General features: G+C 30.0%; 1 protein-coding gene across 1 annotated transcript in view; it reads right to left on the bottom strand.

Moving 5' to 3' along the window:
- ptpn6 (protein tyrosine phosphatase non-receptor type 6) overlaps window positions 1-21,306 on the bottom strand; it is a 37,041-nt gene that overhangs the window by 14,124 nt on the left and 1,611 nt on the right. The window contains 6 exon segments of the mRNA XM_056475821.1: window positions 274-405; window positions 2,516-2,632; window positions 7,462-7,642; window positions 16,732-16,768; window positions 16,771-16,925; window positions 18,598-18,720. Coding sequence (XP_056331796.1) covers window positions 274-405; window positions 2,516-2,632; window positions 7,462-7,642; window positions 16,732-16,768; window positions 16,771-16,925; window positions 18,598-18,720 — 745 coding nt within the window.

Here is a 21,306-nt window from a genome sequence, read left to right as displayed (position 1 = left end):
CTTTCCATAAAAGAAAACTTTCCAAAATGTGTCATGGAAAAAAATTAAAGAAATGGAGCTTGTTATGTTTCTTTTTTCCAAAGACTTAAACTCTAATAATTAATTTTTGATAAACAAGAAGAAATCATCAACTGTTTGTTTCTCATAAACATGCTTGAACATCATAAACCCGTCCCTTTTCTAAATGAATGAGCAAACCAAATGCATCTGAATGAAGAAGGTGTGCTTCATCTATACGGCAGGTGGAGAATGACCTTTAAACACGTCACTCACATCAAACTCTTCCCAGAAGCCGGCTTTAATTTTTTTATCGGCCCCGTCCATCTTCTCTTTCTCTGAGGTCTGGTCGAGCTGATTTACTCTGCTCTGAATATCAGCTGCGTTCAGCCTCGTCGAGTAATAGGGCTGCAGAAAACAAAGAGGATATCCACACAGAGACAGAGAGACGACAGAAGGTTGAAGATTAATCACAACATTTTTTGTTTTTATGTTGTGCATTGAAGGAGTACAGTTGAGGAAAATACATGTGATTCAAATTGAGATTCAATTTTAGAGATGCTAAATTTTTACTTTGAGGATTGAATTGAAAAAAGATAATAAAAAAAAAAACGATTAATAGAAAACACTTAAACTGTTAAGTGTTAAGAATTTTTTAGTGTTCAAAAATCATGTATTTATGCTGAGTATTACATTTAAAATATGCAAAAAAAATTATGAAAAAAACATGATTAATGGAAAATACTCAAACTGAAGCTTTTAGTGTTCAAAAATCATGTTTTTATGTTGAGTAAAAAAATGCAAAAAAAACATTTATTAAAAAAAAACATGTATGGAAAACACTCAAACTGACACTTTTTTCTGAAATCATGATTTTACTTTGAGTATTAAATTGAAAAAATGCAAAATAAATTATTTAAAAATTTACACAAACAAATAAATTAAATATTTTTTTAAATTACACACACAAATAAATAAGTAAATAAATAAAATAAAATGTAAACTAAAAATATATTACAAAAAAAATTATAAAATATAAATTAAAATAATCACACAAACACAAATAAATGTAAACTGAAATAATTACACAAATAAATAAATAAATAAAATATAAAATAATTACACAAAAAATTTATATATAAAATAAAACAATTATTATATATTATTATATAAAAAATTGAAAAAAACAATTATGAAAAAACATGATGTGTCCTCAAACTGGAGCTTTTTAGTTTTCAGAAATCATGTCTTTATGTTGAGTATTTAATTGAAACAATGCAAAAACAAATTATGAAAAAATACATGATTTATGGAAAATACTCAAACGGGAGCTTTTTAGTTTTCAGAAATCATGACTTTACATTGAGTATTAAATGGGAAAGAAATGCAAAAAAATATGCAAAAAAATTATGAAAAACAAACAATTTTTTTATGAAATTTATGGAAAATACTCAAACGGGAGCTTTTTAGTTTTCAGAAATGTTTTCATGTTTTACGTTAAGTACTAAATTGAAAAAAAAAGAAAAAAACATGATTAATGCAACAGTTTTCAGAAATCATGTTTTTACATGAGTATTGTAGAGTTAAACTAAAAAAAAAATGTATGGAAAAAATGAAATCAATGTGACCAAACAACAAAGTCAATTCCCACAGAGCTGCGGTGTAAAACAACAGCTGGTGAATAAGGTAAAACAAATGTTGAATGATTGCATTAAGAATAGCTAAATATTTGTACATTTTTAAAGGTTTCTTTGAGCTGGGCAAAGATTGCGATTAATCACATCACAAAATAAAAGCTTGTTTTGACATATGTATGCATTATATATATATATACACATATATTTACACACACTTAAATTATGTCAAAAACTTTTACTTAGGATGCGGTTAATCACGACTAAAACACTAGTTTTTTAAATCTCATATTTCAATGAACAAATTGGGCATCATTTATCTAATTTGCAAACATTCCTAGTACAAAAAATGTAAGAAACAGATGAAATCTGGTTCAAACATTATTCCATTTTTAATTTGTTTCATTCATGTTTGGGTCAAAGACTTTTTTGGGTTATCTCTATTTATCACTCTGTAATTCGGTTAATACTTCGAACAGCCACATTTTTATATATATTTTTTTACATATTTACATTTTTGGTGCCATAAAATGCTGCATATAATCAGACATTTTATGTATGAGCATAGAAAATACATATATTTTATGTAAAAATATAGTTTTTATGAGAAAAATGTATTGTATATGTATTGTAAATGAAATCTACAGAAACAAATTGATAAAGTGCAATAAATTAAATGCATAAAAGTTAATCTAGGATCATTTCTTTCTGTTAAACTGAAAAAAAAATATCACAAAAAAAACCAACTAATGTCAGGTGCATGAAAAAAATCTTTTTGTCTGCAGTGTCTTGCATTAATCCCAGAAGCTGATTAGCTGCTTGACCTTTTAGATATTAAACATGATCATTGGGGGAGACAAAAAAACAATAGCAGTGTACTTTACCTGTTTGAGGTAAACCATTGTGCCAGACAACTCCTCAATACCAACACGCTTGAAATGCTCCACGAGGTCTGTCAAATTATCAAAATTGTCTTTACCACCGACGGTGTAGCGATCATTCTGCAAATAAACGTGCATAAGAAAGTCATCATTAGTACTTAAGTCTGGCAGATTCAGGTTTTTGGGAGGACAACTTAATTGTTTAATGTTCAATCCACTTAAATTTGTAAAAACTAATAATCTAAATGTAACTCCTTCATGTTGTCCAAACACAAATCTATTGTGTGGAACTATTTTGTGTTTAAAGATGAATTTATAGGTAGTATATATAGGTACGATATTGCAGTATGCAAAATTAAAATTAAATAATTAAATAATTAGCTTTTTTTTTTGACTGTCACTGTACTGAGATCAAAACTAATGGACCTTTTTCACAAGACTGTTATGACGAGTTTAACAGTCATCAGCATCTTAAATCCTTTTTTAAGCATCTTAAAAAGCATTTTTAAGCATCTTAAAAAGTTGTTAATATTTAGATTGCTTTAAAAACATATGTACATTTATAAGTATTTATATATGTATTATATCATCTTTTCATCAAATTACAAAAAACGAATGACCGCTTATGTGAGGCATTTATAATGCAACAATAAATTTGATGTTGTTCTCTCTTCTGGCTGCTGTTATCAGTCTCACACTATTTCTTTTTCTGAAAGTCTTTATAACATCATGGTGAAGTTTTTATTTATTATTTCAGTAAATAGGATTTTTTTTTAATGTTTGCTGTACTCTCCCTTTCACTGTGCTCTAAGTTTACTTAACTAAGACGACTTCTGCTACTGAGAAACCCGAAAATGTGAAAAGGTCCATTAAGAAATTAAATATTTTACTAATCTAAAAAATTAGATCATTTCAGTTTCATTTATTTTATATCGATTATAAATACAAAATGGCACTAATTGTATTCAAAAGAGCAGTTCAGCATTTTTTATTATATGTTTAATCCTAACACCCCAAAGTTATTTTCAGAAATACATTAAATCAATTAATACAATAGTCTTTTTTTGTCTAAAGTTAAAAACAAATAATGATAGCCGGCTTTCCATCCTAACTTGAAGTTTAACAAAAAAGAAAAAATCCCAAATGTCAATTATTGGTGCATTGCTATTGAAGACTAAAACATGTATTAATCTTAGTTGATGGTATTTACAGCCTTTATTAATATAGTTCTCAGCATATACGAGTACACCCCCCACAAATCTCTCATTTAAACTAATTTTTTCTATAGGATGCTTTACAATATTATATTTGTGCATATACATTAGATTAGTCAGTACTGAAGCCAAATCTGGAGCTTATCTAACAAAATAACTTATGATAAAGGTTCAAAATTTAGTAGCCCAAATTTATGTGTTAGGGGAAAATATTAAATAAAATAGTCAAAAATAGCAAAAACCAAGAGAAACAAAAAATATATACATAATGAAATAAGTTGTAGTTTGTATATTGATTTATTTTTTTGCATTATTTTGCATCAATTTAAATGTATTATCTTTCCATTTCTAAAGATACTCTGTGGCTAAAATATTATTTTAATAAATATATCTGTTTAATAAACCTGTTTTTTTTTTCAATTACATCAATATATATTACCCATATTCACTGAGAAATATATAAAAATACTCATTTTCAAAATGGGGTGTACTCATTTATGCTGAGCACTGTATATTAATGACACAAAATTGTCTCTGTTGATATTATTTAATGTGTCTGTGCTGCACGACTTAAATCAAACTCAAATCAAACACTTGTATTTTTTTTAACTAATGTTAAAAATAAACACTCATTGTACATTTATGCTTGTCAGTCCATTAACTAATGTAAACCAACAACAGCATACAGTAACAGATCACTGAAACTTTTGATTCATTATTTTACTTAAACAGTCAACTTAAGCTTTTCCTTTTAAACTGTTATTCAGATTGTTTTCTCATCGCACAACCTCTAAAAAAGCCCATTCATGAACCGTTAAAATGGCATCACAGAAAGCTTTCTATTTCTTCAAACTAGATTAAAAGCAGAAAGTGTCCATTGGCGAGGGCTTAAAAGTTCTCGGCTAAACTAGGGTTAACCCAGACCGCTTTAAGGAGTTTTATCTGCATTGTTTGTTTCTGTGAGCTGATTAGACCCGTCTTCACAGAACACGGTTTGTTCTGTTAATCTGCTCACAGGGCAGCAGCGCTGGCGTTTTTTCTGCTCTTTGAAGCACATGCACACACGCACATACCAGTGGAAGAAATTAACAATCGACAGGCAGTGCGCTGACCTGATTTTCCCCTGGTCATAATCTCGTACCATTCATTAAAACAGCACAACAATAGCGCTTTTTTAGCATGAACAACCCCCGCTGACGTCCACACACTCATGACTCAAAGTCCAGTCGCCTTCCCAGGTAAGGTATATAAGTGTCATACTGTGTGTGTGCGTGGTGTACTTTATTTATACTGCACACAAGTGTGTCAGACATGTTTATGTGTATTTGTGTTAAACTATGTCAATGTGGGCATATGTTATGCTCTGTGTGTGTGTGTGTGTGTGTGTGTGTGTGTGCGTGTGTGTGTGCGTGTGTGTGTGTGTGCGTGCGTGCGTGCGTGCATGTTTGAGTGTTAATGTCGTACTGGAAATGCTTACAGTTATGGAGTTTCTACCTTTTTTATATCTACTACATAATAAATTTCCATTTAAATTCCAGACATTACATTTCCATTGAATCATCGGGCAGATTTATGTATCCGAAATGACTTACAAATGAGGAAAGTAGAATTAATTAAAGCAGAAAAGAAGAATATGTACTGTAAAGTGTCAGGTATTCTAATACTAATAAAGAAATATATATTTATATGTATATAATTATATATAGATAGAGCAGAGTGGGTGTATTAGAATGTCATTTTTTGGTTAAAAAAAACACTAAAAAGTGTTAGGAGAAAGGAATAATAAAAAATAGATTTAAAGATACTGAAAGGTAACACTTAAAGGGATAGTTCACCTAAAACAAAAATTATGTAGCACATAAAATTAAATAACACAAAAGAAGATATTTTGAATAAAACTTCCATAGTATTTGTATTTCTTACCATAGGAGTCAATGGTTACAGGTTTTTGTCTTTCTTCAAACTATTTTCTTTTGTGAAGAACAGAAGAAAAAAATCTCAAACATTTGGAACCACTTAAGGGAGAGTCAATATTTTCAGTTTTGCATGAACTATCCCTTTTTAACGGTCTTCATTGACCTCAATATTTTAGCAGTTTACCATTCAAACGAGCCATATACTGTATAAAATATGTCTCATATAAATGTAAACACTTTTATGAGCTTTTGAACAATAGCAGACATTATAAATATAAAACAGAATTTATAGTGTCATTCATTAAAAAACAAATTTATTCTTTACAATTTATCTAAAACTACACTGCCATTCATTTGCTTTTCTCATTCGGCACCAATCCTAACTTGTGCACACTTTGCCTAATTTTCCTTGCTTGAAGCTAATTGAATTATGCACATTTCATATAATAAAAAAATAATAACTTCTAGCCCGTAGCCAGCCTGGTGAAAGGGGTGGTTCTTTCTCAAAAAGTGGACCTTTGTGCAGTTATTCACCTTATTTTCTATTTAATTATGATATTTAAATATTGCATTTTAAGCACTATTTTTTATCTGGATTAGCTTGTTGGGTGGTCATCATAACCACACTTTTACCAGGCACCAAAAACATTTGCTAAATATTTAGAAATATGAAAAAATAGGTTACATCATGTATCATTAGGAAAAAAAAGGAGTCTGCTAAAGTTTTAAATAAAAAATAAAAAACAAACTGTAGCCTATTGTCATTTATTGGACAATTAACAAACTGGCAAGCACATTCAACTTTCCTCAGTCAGAATTTGGCCATTTGAATATTAAAAATAAATAAATAAAACATAGTAGAGCTTCTTGATTTTTCTAATCTTTTTTGTGAAAAAAAAAAGTACATTTTAAAAGTTCATGGATAACAAAAATGACTTTAATATGGGCTGCTTTTGGTGTTTCAAACTTTTTATTAGTTATTTTGTTTTCTTTTAAGAATAATGTCCAAAATTCAAAATGAAAGTTACTTGCAATGAAAGATTATGTCAGATTCTATGTTTTTTTTGTTGTTTGTTTGTTTTTTTGCACAACTGGATGTAAACTATAATTGTTTGCATTTATTGAAAGTCTTTGATGCCTTTACAATTTATGATGGCATAGCAGTCAAAATAAGACAAATGAGCTCATGTATGGGACAAATTTTGGACCTTAGTGGGGGGTGGGTCTTCCAAACCACCCGAACCCCCCGGCTACGAGCCTGAACTTATATTCTGGAAATTGGGATAAATAAAAATAAATTTGAGTGCAACCTTTTCCAAACTTTTAGTGAGTAGTGTAAACATAAAACACTCACATCTTAACAACGTCACATTTAAAAGAAGTCAAACCAAGCCCGTCATGTCAAATGATAACATATCGACAAAAAAAATATGACAATGTATTCCCTTTACTGTTAACTTTGATATATCTGAAAGGTTTTGTGATTCAAGATGATATGACTTGTTTTTTCTTTGTATTTGCCAAGCCTCTCATGCTAAATGAAAATATATGGACTGAACATATATGGTACACTCTGTTTTCTCACTATCAACTCAGAAACTCTGAAACCATATATATTTTATTTTTATGTTTATTTGTTTTTATTTTTTTCTTTCAATGCTTAAACTTAATAAATAATTATATAAAAAATAGACATCTCACTTAATTTGTCATAATACACAAAGTCTTTCTGACATCTCATGTTTGTTGAGTTTCTGCAAAACACTGAGCTCTAATGACTCCCATGTATGTTTGCATGAGCACATGCATGCGCACTTACATTGCACATGATCTTAATATGGGAGACCCTCCTTCCAGTACTGGTCTGATCATCAGTGAGTGCAGAAAGCACAAAGTCTCCCGGTTTGGAAAGTGACTCTCTGACCAGAAACGTCCCCGGCTCATTGCGCTCCCGGAGCAGCTTCTCAGCATTTGGGCCAGACAAATGGCCATGATACCATCTGAAGATGCAAACGCAAAGAAAAAAGGTCACTGTGAACTTCAAACTACAGTGTGCACATTATAAAAATTAGATGCCCTACTAACAGAAACATTTCTAAGTCAAACAGTAGAGTATGTTATTTTTGAATCACATTTCCGTAATACAGAGAAACTGACGCAAAACAAACCAGTCAAGGTATTTAGAGGACAGCAGATTCTAAAAATAAAAAACTAGGGCCAAATGCAGCTGCACCACAAACCACTGTAGCCATGAACACAAAAACAAGAGGCTGAACATTTATGTCACTATCTACATTTCCAGAGCTTATATATTTCTAGATCATGATGCAAAAGTTTGGAGGTCCTCACATTCTGCCATGCGAAAATGTGAGTTAACAATTGGGCTCAGTTCTCAATTTCAGCATCTCAGCTTCCTGTACTGCGGTCGGAAAATTTTCTGATGACAAGATTTCTTGACTCGAGACTTTGGTGTATTTTTAGCTTGTCCTTCCTTCTCTCTTCTCTAGTGAAAAAAAAAAGAGAGAAAAGGACTTGCTAAATCGCTCCTCTGGGGGGGTTCTTCCATGATTGCTTTCTCACAGAATAATGATGTTGGTGTCTTTGAACAATAATAAAGAGAAATGATTGTTTTAATTGATGTTTTAAGTACTTTATTTTATTAAATACAACAAAATGCATGACAAATATACTAGGTTATAATATAATAAGTCATGCAATCAGATGTGTTTCGCATAGTCATTTTAGGAATACTGTATGCCCTTAAGTGTAATTTTTAGATTACATTGTAATTGTATTTATTGTAATTTCATTTTAAATTTCTACTTTTTGTATTAACATTATATGTTAGGCACCTAGGGTCTGAGAGTAACGCAACATTTAGATTCTCTGTATGTCCTGTACATGTGGTTGAATTGACAATAAAGCTGACTTTGACTTTATTAGGCACATTCTGTCATTTTATTGCATTGTAAAAAGATAGATCTGTCTGATCTGAGACCTAAAAAGTTCCATCTTCACTATTTCTGGCAATCAAAATATTTTACACATATTTAATGTGAGTGTCAAATGTATGACACGTTATGTCATTACAAATTCTCCTCCAATTTGATTGACTTGAAAATTTAATTTTCTTTCGGCACAGATAACAATAACTTGTTATGTGAGAGACAGCGTCATGTACAGCACTCACATTCTACTAACATTTGAAGACACATTTTGTGAACATTTCATTTTAAATATGTGGTTTTGACTAAAAAATATACACAAAGACCAAATATGATTGACAGTTTATTAAAAATAAATTTTGTGCAGGCAAAAAGATCAACCCAGAAAATTTACATAACATGCAAAATTGCATGTTACATGGAAAACAGCTGGAAATTTGATGCATATTGTGACTTAATGCTATACGAAAGTGAAATGCTGGGTAGAGGTTAAAAATACACAACTTTCCTAATGCATTAAGCCTCATGAAGCAATTTTTCTAATGGTTAACAAAAGAAGTAAAATGGTTAACATGCATGGTAAATATTGTTCAGCTTATGCAAAATATATTGGAATTCATTAAAATATAAAGCACTCATAAAATATATGTTCTTAACCTAACTTTTTACTGATTTTGGTCTTTTAAAATCAAGTTCTTAATGCATTTAAGCCATATAAAACATTTCTTGTGCTGAACATATTTAATTTCCTACCCCATGACTAAAAAATATTCTAAATGCCCTGCCAAACGTTTCACTGGCTCTATAACAAAAAATAACATAAAATATTTAGACCTACTGTTTTCACTGACCATAACCTTGCTATGCAATAAGCTTATGTATAAATTAATAATTTACAAACTTATACATTTAATAATAATCTATCCTTCAGTTTTTCTATAACAGACTTTTGAAAAACCTTATGTAATAAAACTGTCTTCACTATATCAAGTTAAAGTTATCTACAAATGTTGTTTAAGAAAATAAATGAAAAAGCCCCCTATACCTTTAAAGAGGACCTATTATGCCCCCTTTTACAAGATATAATGTCTCTGATGTCCCTAAGATGTGAAGGGTTTTTTTACTTTTTTGAAACCGCTTCTTTTAGGATTTGATCTAAATTGTGCCGTTTTGGTGACTGTTGCTTTAAATTCAAAGTGATTTTTGCTCCCAGTGCTCTTTTAAAAGAGGGTGGAGCTAAAATACCTATGCATTAGCATAGTGGCAGATTCAAAAAAGGACTAACATTATCTGTGCATTATCGGTGCAAAAACTCTTCTCACTCAGGCCTGTCTATGCTAATGAGGGAGAGATTGTCACTAGTGGGCGGGGCTTTCTCTCTTTGATGGCATGTAAAAAAGCCAATGTCAATCAAAGTGTTTATGCAGACGAATTTTATATAGAGTGATTAAAAAATAGAATAAATATTTTTTTAATCATTAGAAGCTAGCTATATTCACACATTGTTGCCACACAACTGCGTTTAAACTACTTATAAAACTGATTTTTGCATAATAGAGTTCTCTATTTGAGAAAGCAGCCATTTGCAATGGTGTCAGAAACCATAGTGGACGTTCTGAATTTAACTAATTCAACCCCACAATGCATTGCAATAACTAGTGTATAACAAATGTACACTCAGTGACTAAAGAATACCCATAATGAACTGTGAGAGTTTATTATTTATTATTAATTGTTCAATTAATATTTGTAAATGTGACAGAAATCAAGGAGCTGGCCAAGACGTTTAAGATCTGTTTTTGTGAGCCAGCAAAGCACAAACAGAATGGCATCCTTTCGGTGCACTCTGAGCTTGAATTCACTTATTTTCATTTACTCCTTTAAGTGGACTACATCAGTGACCTAATGTAGGGAATAGTCAACACTGGCTAACTGAAAATACCGAGAACCAAAAAACATAGTGCTCGGGGGTACATAATGGCTACATTTGTGGGTAAAAAAAAAATGCTACAGGGCAGTACGGATGTATTTTCCGATGTCACTGGTTTGCTCGGTAGCTCCTAAAATACTGATACATGTCCTGTTTCTTTCACTTGAGACATCACCACAAAGATGGGTATTTGGTCATAGTTTTGTTTTTTAATCCACACGGATAAACTCAATTCAAGGTTTCAACGCTGTATGGCATAGAAACCTGGAGGACTGCATTGAGTTTGAGCCTTCTTGTTTGAACATGTTTACAAATATTGAATATCATTGCCTAAATGCAATGATTGATTGACTCTGGCATAATAACTGTGTAAATGATCTGTGTTGCACAGTGGAATGAACGAGTCAGTCACAAATCAGCTCAAACATCTTTCATTAGGCTTTCTTTATATGTAGCTGAATTCTGCTTTTATGAGAAATCTAATCTCCTCATCATTGATTTGCATACACTGTAAAAATGCCCTGGAAAGTAACAGTAAAATACTGGCAGCTGCAGTTGCAAGCAATGTATTGTTATTTTACGGCACTTTGATGTAACTGTCCTTTTACAGTATGTTATTGTAAATACACATGGACTGAATTAATACTAAAGTGAACTTATTTCATTCACTGAAACCAATTGCCTCAAATTGGCTCACTGCTGTCTGAGTTTATGAATTAATATTTGTAATGTGTTATATATGCTTAATATAAGTGTATTTATAATGATATCATAATGATAACAGGACAGAATAGCATCAGAGTTTCTCTGTTCATCCTTAACTCTCTCTACTCTCCTCCACAAAGGTAATACATAAAAGGGCAAGCAGATATTTGACTCAGTGCTTTTCTGTTTTGTCCTTGTAAACACTGCCTCTTACCCATTAATGCTATCTGATTTGAGAACATTATTTAACTATAATCATTTTGCACTAAAAGTCTTTCACATATTTTCACCGTATGTTAAGCAGATGAAAAAAATCATGGGTTTGCAACAACATTGCAGGTGACTATACTAATTTTTTTGGAGTGGAGGGGATGAATCTACTCTTAAATATTTAACTTTAGATATGGCAGAAAGAAAGTGATGATTAAAACGCACTTCCACTTCTGGGGCGATACATAAACATACATCAATTGTGCAACTTTTGTGGTGCCTGCAAGAAAGCTTCAGCCTCAGCTTGAATCAAGTTCATCACGACCATGACCAAAAAAGAGAAAGAGACATTGAAGAGATGAAGGAAGGCCTGAATGGGTCTGGTCACCTGTTTGCAAATGTGCAAAACTAAAGTTTCCAACCGCAGAAGAAAGAGGAAGTCAGACACATGGCAGAGGGTGGGGTGGAGTATGACTGCAATCAAGATTCTTCAACTTGAACTAAACCGCATTAATTAAAATTATGACCAAGTTACAAACTGGCTTACAATCTAAAACATGAATTCTGGCAAACTAGAAAATAAGATATATTTATATAATATAATATAATATAATATAATATAATATAATATAATATAATATAATATAATATAATTAATATAATATACTATAATATAATATAATATAATATAATATAATAAAATAAGATATAATATAATATAATATAATATAATTATAATATAATATAATATAATATAATATAATAAAATATACTATAATATGATATAATATAATATACTATAATATAATAAAATAAGATATAATATACTATAATATAATACAATAAAAAATATAAAATAATATATATTATATAAAATATTATAATATAATATAATATAATATAATAAAAAATATAATATAAAATAATATAAAATAAAATAAAATAAAATAAAATAAAATAAAATAAAATAAAATTAAATTAAATTAATTAAATTAAATTAATTAAATTAAATTAATTAAATATAATTTTTGCACTTGCTAACTATTACTTTAATTATTTTACAATTATTATGGTATAAAATTTAAATATCTATTATGCATTAAATACTGCAATTTAATTCTGATTAGATTACTTGCATTTACATTAGATTAGATTACTTGCTACATTAATCTACATTAATTACTTGCTACATTAAAAGATTAATCAGTGTTAACACATTTGTATTTATTATTTATTCATAGTGAATGCAAAATAAACCCTGAAACTTTCTTTTTCATCATAAATAAAATTGTGCAGACAAAAAAGAAACTAAATGAAATCTAACAAAGTCTTTAATATCCAGATAACGTACATTTTCAATTGCATGTAGGTTTATCACAATGTGCATCTTCCATTCGTCATGTTACTGATTTCTACTTGACGATCATGTTAACTCTCTTCAACCTGCTTGGTGTTTTTTCTCTTTATTTGATAAGATTACTGGGCCAGCGGTGGAAGGCATGTTGGAGACTTTTGTTCCTCAATTTCTGACATAAATAAAAGTAGAATCTGGAAGGATTCCAGCGTGAGATAAAATGAATAATCATGTGTAAATAATCAAAATGATTGAGACGAGAGTTTTAGTGATTCACAGTGGCCATGATTCACAGTGCAGTATTACACATTTCCAGAAACTGCATACATGTAGAACATTACACTACCTAAAAACTTTCAAAATTAATCTGCAGTTTAACTAGTTCTTTAGCAACACTGTTGGGAAAAGCTACTTGCATTTTGTTTGTAGCCTCTTAGGTTGTCTACTTGTTCCATGTAGTTTCACATACTGTTTTACACATTAGTAACATACAGTAGTATTTTACTACAGTACAAAATAATTATATAAATAGTGAACTATACAATACACCCTCTTTATCTATCAACCAATGAAAGAGTCGTCCGTTTTTCTAAATGCTGGAAGTAGATGGATGCTGAATCAATCACTTGATCTTTCTTGGAAACTCTACTTTGAAGGGACATTATTAGTTTGGAATATATCACAGCCAAATAAATAGTGCCCAGCAGGAAAATCGTAAACCTTTGGTCAAATATGAGAGAAACGGTATAAGAACATGTGTTTCAATCCTGATTTGAACCTATTATTTCAACTATTAAAGTTAATTACATATTTATTTAAGATGTTTCATCCTGATTTGAACCTATTATTCGAATATTATGTTTTATTATTAATTTACCTTTCTGTTGGGTGGAGATATAGACTATATGAATATATGATGTTAAGATTATAAAATCTAAACTATATATAATAATATATTATAGTGCGTTTATATATAAAACTATATATAATACTTTATTAATATATTTATTTAACATGTTTCAATGCTGATTTTGAACCTATTTAACTACTATTGTTTTATTATAATTTACCTTTCTGTTGGGTGGAGATATAGACTACATGAATATATGATGTTAAGATTTGAAAATATAAACTAATATACAGTGCAATCAGAATTAATAACACCCTGAATATTAGCCCCCCGTGTTATTTTTTTCCCCAACTTCTGTTTAACGGAGAGAAGATTTTTTTTTTTCAACACATTTTTTTCAACACATAGTTTTAATAACTCGTCTCTAATAACTGATTTATTTCATCTTTGCCATGATGACAGTACATAATATTTTACTAGATTTTTTCAGGTCTTCTATTCAGCTTAAAGTGGCATTTAATGGCTTAACTAGGTTAATTAGGTTAAGGCAGGTTAGGTTAACGATGTTCTGTAGACTATCGAAAAATATATAGCTTAAAGGGGTTAATAATTTAATAAAGACATTCTCCAGAAGAAAGAATTTTATCAGACATACTGCGAAAAATTTCTTGCTCTGTTAAACATCATTTGGTGAAATAATAAAAAAAAATATATATATAATATATAAATAATATATATATAAATAAATAAATAGTTTTTTAGGCAAGTAAACTGGTTTTTAATTTAACTTATTGTGTACTCGGCTACATCACAAACAGAAGGTATATACTTAATAGTTTTTTTTATTTAAACAAAGGAATTGGTCCCAAGTAATGTTGACAGTTAAAGTATAATAACAGTACATTGGTATTTTTATTTACATAAAGTATACTTAAAAATATACGTGACCTTTACTTACTGTAAGCATACCAAGGGTACACTACCAGTTATTATTATAAAGTTGCCAACCACACTATAGCTGCTAACAAAAATAAAATACAGTATAACTCTCTAAAACAATGTACTTGGCATAGATTTGTTAGCTTGCAGTTTAGCTAACATGTTTTTGAAAGAGGTGGAAAAAATGCATTTGCATAAAATACCACTGCTAAAAACTACAGAGCTTCCAAACACTTCCCAAATTTGCAAATCAGCAACACTTCCTTAAATGATAGGCAATCTATGCACTAATAATAATAAAAAAAACTAAAATATGTAAATTATTGGCTTTATGAGACAAATGATTGAACATCCATGGCTTAAAATAACTTATAAAAGCCCAATGCAGCATTTGGTCATGTTTACATGGACATCAATCATTTGACTATATAAATTTGCGAACAGGTTTTCCAATTACCCCAACAGCACTATCTGCATTAAGCTTAGCATTGAACAATGAAGTTGTTTAAAACATGGAAAAATCACTTTGACCTTTAAACTTTTTTTTTAACGAACACTTGACCTAATATAACAACTTAAATATAAACAACTTATACAAAGTTTGTATCAGTTGTTTATATTTAAGACTTTTTATTTAAAAAACAAAAACGGTTAATCTACAAAGTTGAACTCTTGGCTCTATAAGGTTCTTTTTTGTGAGCCAATCAGCATTTTGAATGCACGCAACGAGGACCAATCAGGATCAGCTTTCTTTACCATTTCACCAGGACTGCTCCATTGACAGCGGGAAAGACCAGAAAGACAAAAATCATACAAAATCAGAGTCAACTAAATAATGCCGCACCACCACCAAAATTGAGAAGTGTGTAAATGTGATGATTTAGAAGCTTTTTTTTTGACATTGACATGAAATGTTAAATTTTACATTGTTGAAAAACTTAATCAAGTTCAAATTAAGAATATAAAAAAATTCTATATTAAATATGAAATATTTTATTTGTGTATATATGGTAAGTGAAACATATTTAGGGTTTATTAAACTCATTTTGTTTATTGTCTGTTTGTTTAAAGTCTTTTTAAATTTAATATTGGACCTTGAAGAGTAAATACTTAATTAATTCATGGGGCATATAATTCAATCAATATAATTTCAATAATTCATATAAGCATAAAATATTATAAATATTAACATATTAATGAGATAACATTGGCATCTGCACTAGGACAGCCTTGCATGCTTAATTTAAACAAGAAAAAATATATTCATCCTAAAACATGAAATAAATGTTATAAAAAGCAAAATGTAACCCTCAAGCCATCAACATATTGTTACAACACCCATATTATATATTTTTGACTGGATTTCTTGAAAATTAACGCTTCCAATGAATGATCTGCCAGATAGAACCCTTATAATTCCAAGGGTATAAAATGACTTTTCAGAATTAGAAGGTTTTAACTGCATTTACCATGTTTTTTTTTACTCCAATTTGCAAATGTAAGAGAACTTAATAATTTACATTTAGAGAGCATTTAGGGTCTCTGTCATTGTTAATGTCTGAAAGAGAACTGTTAAACACATATTGTTTGCTATATGGAATGCAAAAACTTTGAAGCTCAATATCTCAAAATCATGTAGAATGCAGATAGAACCTTATAATTCCAAGGTGACGAGATGTTACATATTTGAATATAACCAATAGCAGTATGCAACAAAGCATGTCTAAAATGTTGACTCATTTGTGAGGTGCCTCATTAATGGGGATGTTCCCACCAAGATCTCTGTTCAGATGTCTATTAGACATTTATTAAACGCACAAAAATATGCTTGCTGGGTTGTGTTGTAATGTTAAAATTTAAATGGAATGATTCCATGAACAACTTATGTAACATCATAATCATAATATTTTAATGGTATGACTATGACGGGAGTAGGACTTTGCATAGACAAGGTTAGCAAATGTCACATTTCATAAAACACTAAAAGCATTGGTAAATGCAGATAAAACTCATCCTGAAGGTCAGTAAGCTTTAAAATGAGGAATATCAGAATCTCCCAAAGCCAAAGATCAAATAAAAACGGGCTAACCTTGAGCTATTTACTTCAGTTCACTTGGCAAATACACCTGGAAAATGGTCAGATATGATTGGCTTACCTCTCTGTGGTGGGATCGGAACAGTTTAAAGGGTATTGAGCTCAATAACGGTCCAGTCTTTATCCTGTAGGGTTCCATGATCTCCAGTGTAGTACTCCACTAACTCAGCCAAAGTGGCAAACTTCTCCCCACCATACAGGTCGTAATAATCCCCCGTGTTTTGAATCCTAATGTGGGTGATGATCTCCCCAACTCTGGAAAAAAGAGAAGCAAAGACCGGTTGATGATGCTTGTAAAATAACCATTTCTACTTTAGTCATCGCAAAAATCGCTGAACAAACTAATCAGGACAAAACTATCAACATCAGGATGCAATGTCAAAGGAAATTGAGAAACAGAAACATAATGTGTAGAAATGTTATGCGAGTGGTTGTAGTAATACAGGACAAGAAGACTTTTTTGCAAAGCATTGCAGCCAATATTTTGCGGTCATAGATATGATTAGCCATATCATCCTGCTTTACACTGAAATTGTGTTATAAAAGAAATCAGGTAAAATTTGACCTTACTTCAACCCCCTTATTCCCTCCTGAAACATTAGTGTCAGTTTTACAATAATGTAATATATCCATAAATGAAAAATGTAAATGCTTTACATAAATATTAAGCATTATAGTAAATGCTGGTTTATTTAAAGTCGCCTCGATATATAAAACTTACACTTATAACAGCAAATTTCATGGAATAACCCTAGCCCCAATCCTAACCTTACAGTAAGTACATGTTGTCAATAAACACATAAATATACCCTTACCTTGTAATAAATACATTGTGAAATAGTTTATTAACCAATTAAATGCTACCTTACACTGAACTGACAATTTTTAGTTAAATCACCTTTGATTCCATTGTGTGTATCATAGATAAAGTTAATAAACTACCAAATATGGTTCAGAAAGTACAAGTAAAACCAAATCAATGCAATCAATTTGCTGCATAAAAAGTAAAACTGAGATTTTCTTCTATGTTACTGTAAATGAAGATAAGAATAATTTATCTTTAAATGAATTGTGAACAGTAAGTATGCAGGTTTTCTTGATTTGCTTTGAATAGAGCACAACAGAGGTATTGTTTCACACTTTTGACTTATTGACACTGATTTTTACCCTTTAAAAAAGATGACTGACATTTAGTTGGCATTTAGTAACACTGCAAAGGTAAGTGGAAGTTGCATCCCCAACAATTATGCAGCATGTTGATATCATAAGCAGACATTATGCAAACTAGACTGGAAAATTGTATTTAAGCGTATTTGACCATCTTTATGTAAACACAAATTAGGTTTTATGGTTTATGGAAAAATGTGTGAATTATCACAATGATGGAGTCACACGGTGATGAAAGACACAGGATAAAAAAGGGGAAATAAGAAAAACAGGTTTAATAAAAGGAATGAGAGAGCTGTAGCACGAATATTTATGCACTGGACATGTTTAAGGTCAGAAAACCACAGCGCTTCTGATGTACAGTATAAAATACAGAACCATTAAATTGCTTAGTGTGAGAGGTCTTTGGCTTCTAAAAATGTAATAACTAAATTAATAACGGTCTTTAAGGGAAACCGTATAAATGTTTTCTACAGTCGACAACATCTGTGAGGCATATAAGAGTAACAAAAGATGATAAGCAAACCAAATGCAGTCCTTCGTTCTGTAACATTTATGTACATAGAAAGAAAATTAGAAAGAGTTTTTTTAGCCAACACACAGAGAGGTTCATTTCAGAATTTTGAGTAGATAGTTAAAACATATGTCGGGTATCTATCACTCAATCTGACCTCAGCTTATCCTCGCAACCATTTTTTCTAAAGAGGGGTAGGAAATTGATATTTTTTATCATACCAGATTAAAAAGAAATATGCTGTACCTAACAGAAAGGGAGAAATCGCCACATTTTTTCTTGCTTGGTCGAGCCAGGAAGCTGCCATGGACTCCTAGGGTCTTCAAAACGGTTCTGCAATCTATTCCTGACAGATCTCTGTGAAACCACCTGTGGAACATGTAATGCACGGCTTTAGTGGAAAACGCTTTAGAGATGATAAAATAATGTTTAAGTCATTGGTCTGACATGAACTGATGACTTAATAGTCGCACTAATGCAAAATGTTGACGAAAAGATGGTATTACATTAGAACATGTGGGTCAAATATTAACAAAGTGAAGAAGAAACTTTTAACTATAGTTTACTGTTTAATCCCAATCATCTCGTTTGGGTCATATCTGACCCAAATTTAGGAGGAAACAACCCCCTAAAATTGGGTTTTCTTTCTCGTATAGATACAACATATTAGAGGAAAATGTATTTTAAGTTTAATGTTTACCTAAGGGTTCAGACTTGTCCATATTCGACCCAAAATGTAGAGTGAAACAACCCCATAAATATTGATATACAGAATTACTTGTCCTGTTATTTCTCACAAATTTCTAACATAATGGTTTTTAATAACTAATTTCTAATAACTGATTTCTCTCATCTTTGCTAGTGATGGCAGTACCATAATATACAATAGTATTATTTCAAGATACTAGTGTGTCAGCTTAAAGTGCAATTTAAAGGCCTAACATAGGTTAATTAATTTAAGTATGGAAGCTATGGTAATTAGGCAAGGTCATTGTATAACAGTGGTTTGTTCTGTAGACAACCGTAGTAAAATATCATAGTAAAAACTATTCTGGCCCGAAATAAAACAATTAAGACTTTCTCTAGAAGAAAAAAATAATGTCAGAAATCCATTGAAAATTTACTAAAACATTCGTTAAACATCATTTGAGAAATATTTGAAAAAGGATAAATATTGCACAGGAGGGCTAATAATTTTGCCCTCAACTGTTTACGTATACATTTATACAGTAGATAACTGACTGCATTTATACACATCATGAGATAACAGGTTTGTTCTATAGACAATCATACTGAAATATCTTAGTAAAACTATTCTGCCCAAAATAAAACAATTAAGACTTTTTCTAGAAGAAAAAATATGATTAGAAATCCTTTGAAAATTTCCTTGCTCTGTAAACATCTTTTGAAAAAAAAAAATTTTGAAAAAGGATCAATATAGGTCAAAAAGGTCTAATAACTGCGCTCAACTGTATATGTACACATAAATACAGTAGATAACTTACTACATGTATCCAAATCATGAGATATACGGTTTAAATTTACCTGTTAACTTGAAAATAATTGTTATCAGACATATTTAGTACAACAACTTACAGAAAAAAGAATCTAAAGAATACTCACTACACTGTGAAAACAGATTAACAACAAAAAGTCAAGACTTTTTATGTTTCTTTAATTTAGCTTAATAAATTAATCAAGTTTCAACATTTTTTAAGTTCTACAAAGTTAACTTAATATTTCTTTAATCTTTGCCAATTGCCATGATGACAGCACATATTACCCTAGGTATTTTTTTACGATACAATATTCAGCTTAAAGTGCAATTTAAGGCCTGCCTAAGTTAATTAATTTAACTATGCAAGTTATGGTAATTAGGCAAGTCATTGTATAACAGTGATTTGTTCTGTAGACTATCATAGTAAAATGTTGTAGTAAAACCTATTTTGGCCAAAATAAAACAATTAAGAAAAAAAAATTTATCAGAATCCTTAGAAATTTTCCTTAAACATTCATTAAACTTCATTTAAGAAAAATAAATAAATAAAATTGCAGAGGAGGGCTAATAATTTTGCCCTCAACTGTATATGTATACATATATAGAGTAGATAACTGACTGCATTTAATCATATTATAAGCTATACGGTTTTAAATTTACCAGTTAACTTGCAAATAATTCTTGTCAGACATATTTAGAACAACATCTTATAACAGAATAAAGAGTTTTTAAAATACTCACTACACTGTAAAATGATTTAATGACAAAAAGTGATATTAAACTATTTTTAAAATATTAAAAAACTAATATTTTAATGTTTCTTTAACTTAGCTTAATAAATTAATACAACATTTAGTTTGTTTGATTAATGTAAGTTGAGACAACTAGAAAAGTAATTTGATTCAACTATAAAATTTAAGGCAGCAAGATTTTTTTTTTTCATTTTAAACCTTTGTACATTGGCACCACCAAATCACTACGTTTAACCCATATTTCAGTTTTACATTTTTTTAAATATCATACATATTAGTATTATCACTATTATACAAATACAAATCAGTTGTTTCATTTTTATACAGTGCTGAGCATAATTGAGTACACCCCCTTTTGAAAATGAATATTCTATCCATTTCTCAGTGAATAGAGGCAATGTATTTTGGTGCATTTTAAACAGATATAATTATTAAAATAATTTTGTTACCAAACATATTTAGAAACTGAAAGATAATACAATTAAATTCAAGCAAAATATTGCAAAAAAAATGACAACCTACAAAATTTCAAATACATTTTTACATTTTTCGCTTTTCTTAATTTTTCCTCTTTTTTAAAATTTGTATTTAATATTTTTCTATAACATATAAATTTGGGTGTACTAGTTTTTGGACCGTTATCGGAAGTTATTTTGTTAGATAAGCTCCAGATTTGGCTTCAGTACTGACTAATCTAATGTATAT

Source organism: Danio aesculapii, chromosome 16 (assembly GCF_903798145.1).
Source record: "Danio aesculapii chromosome 16, fDanAes4.1, whole genome shotgun sequence".
NCBI classification, from domain to species: domain Eukaryota; kingdom Metazoa; phylum Chordata; class Actinopteri; order Cypriniformes; family Danionidae; genus Danio; species Danio aesculapii.
Note: the sequence above shows the minus strand (reverse complement) of the source record. Positions and strands in the feature narration are given on the sequence as shown.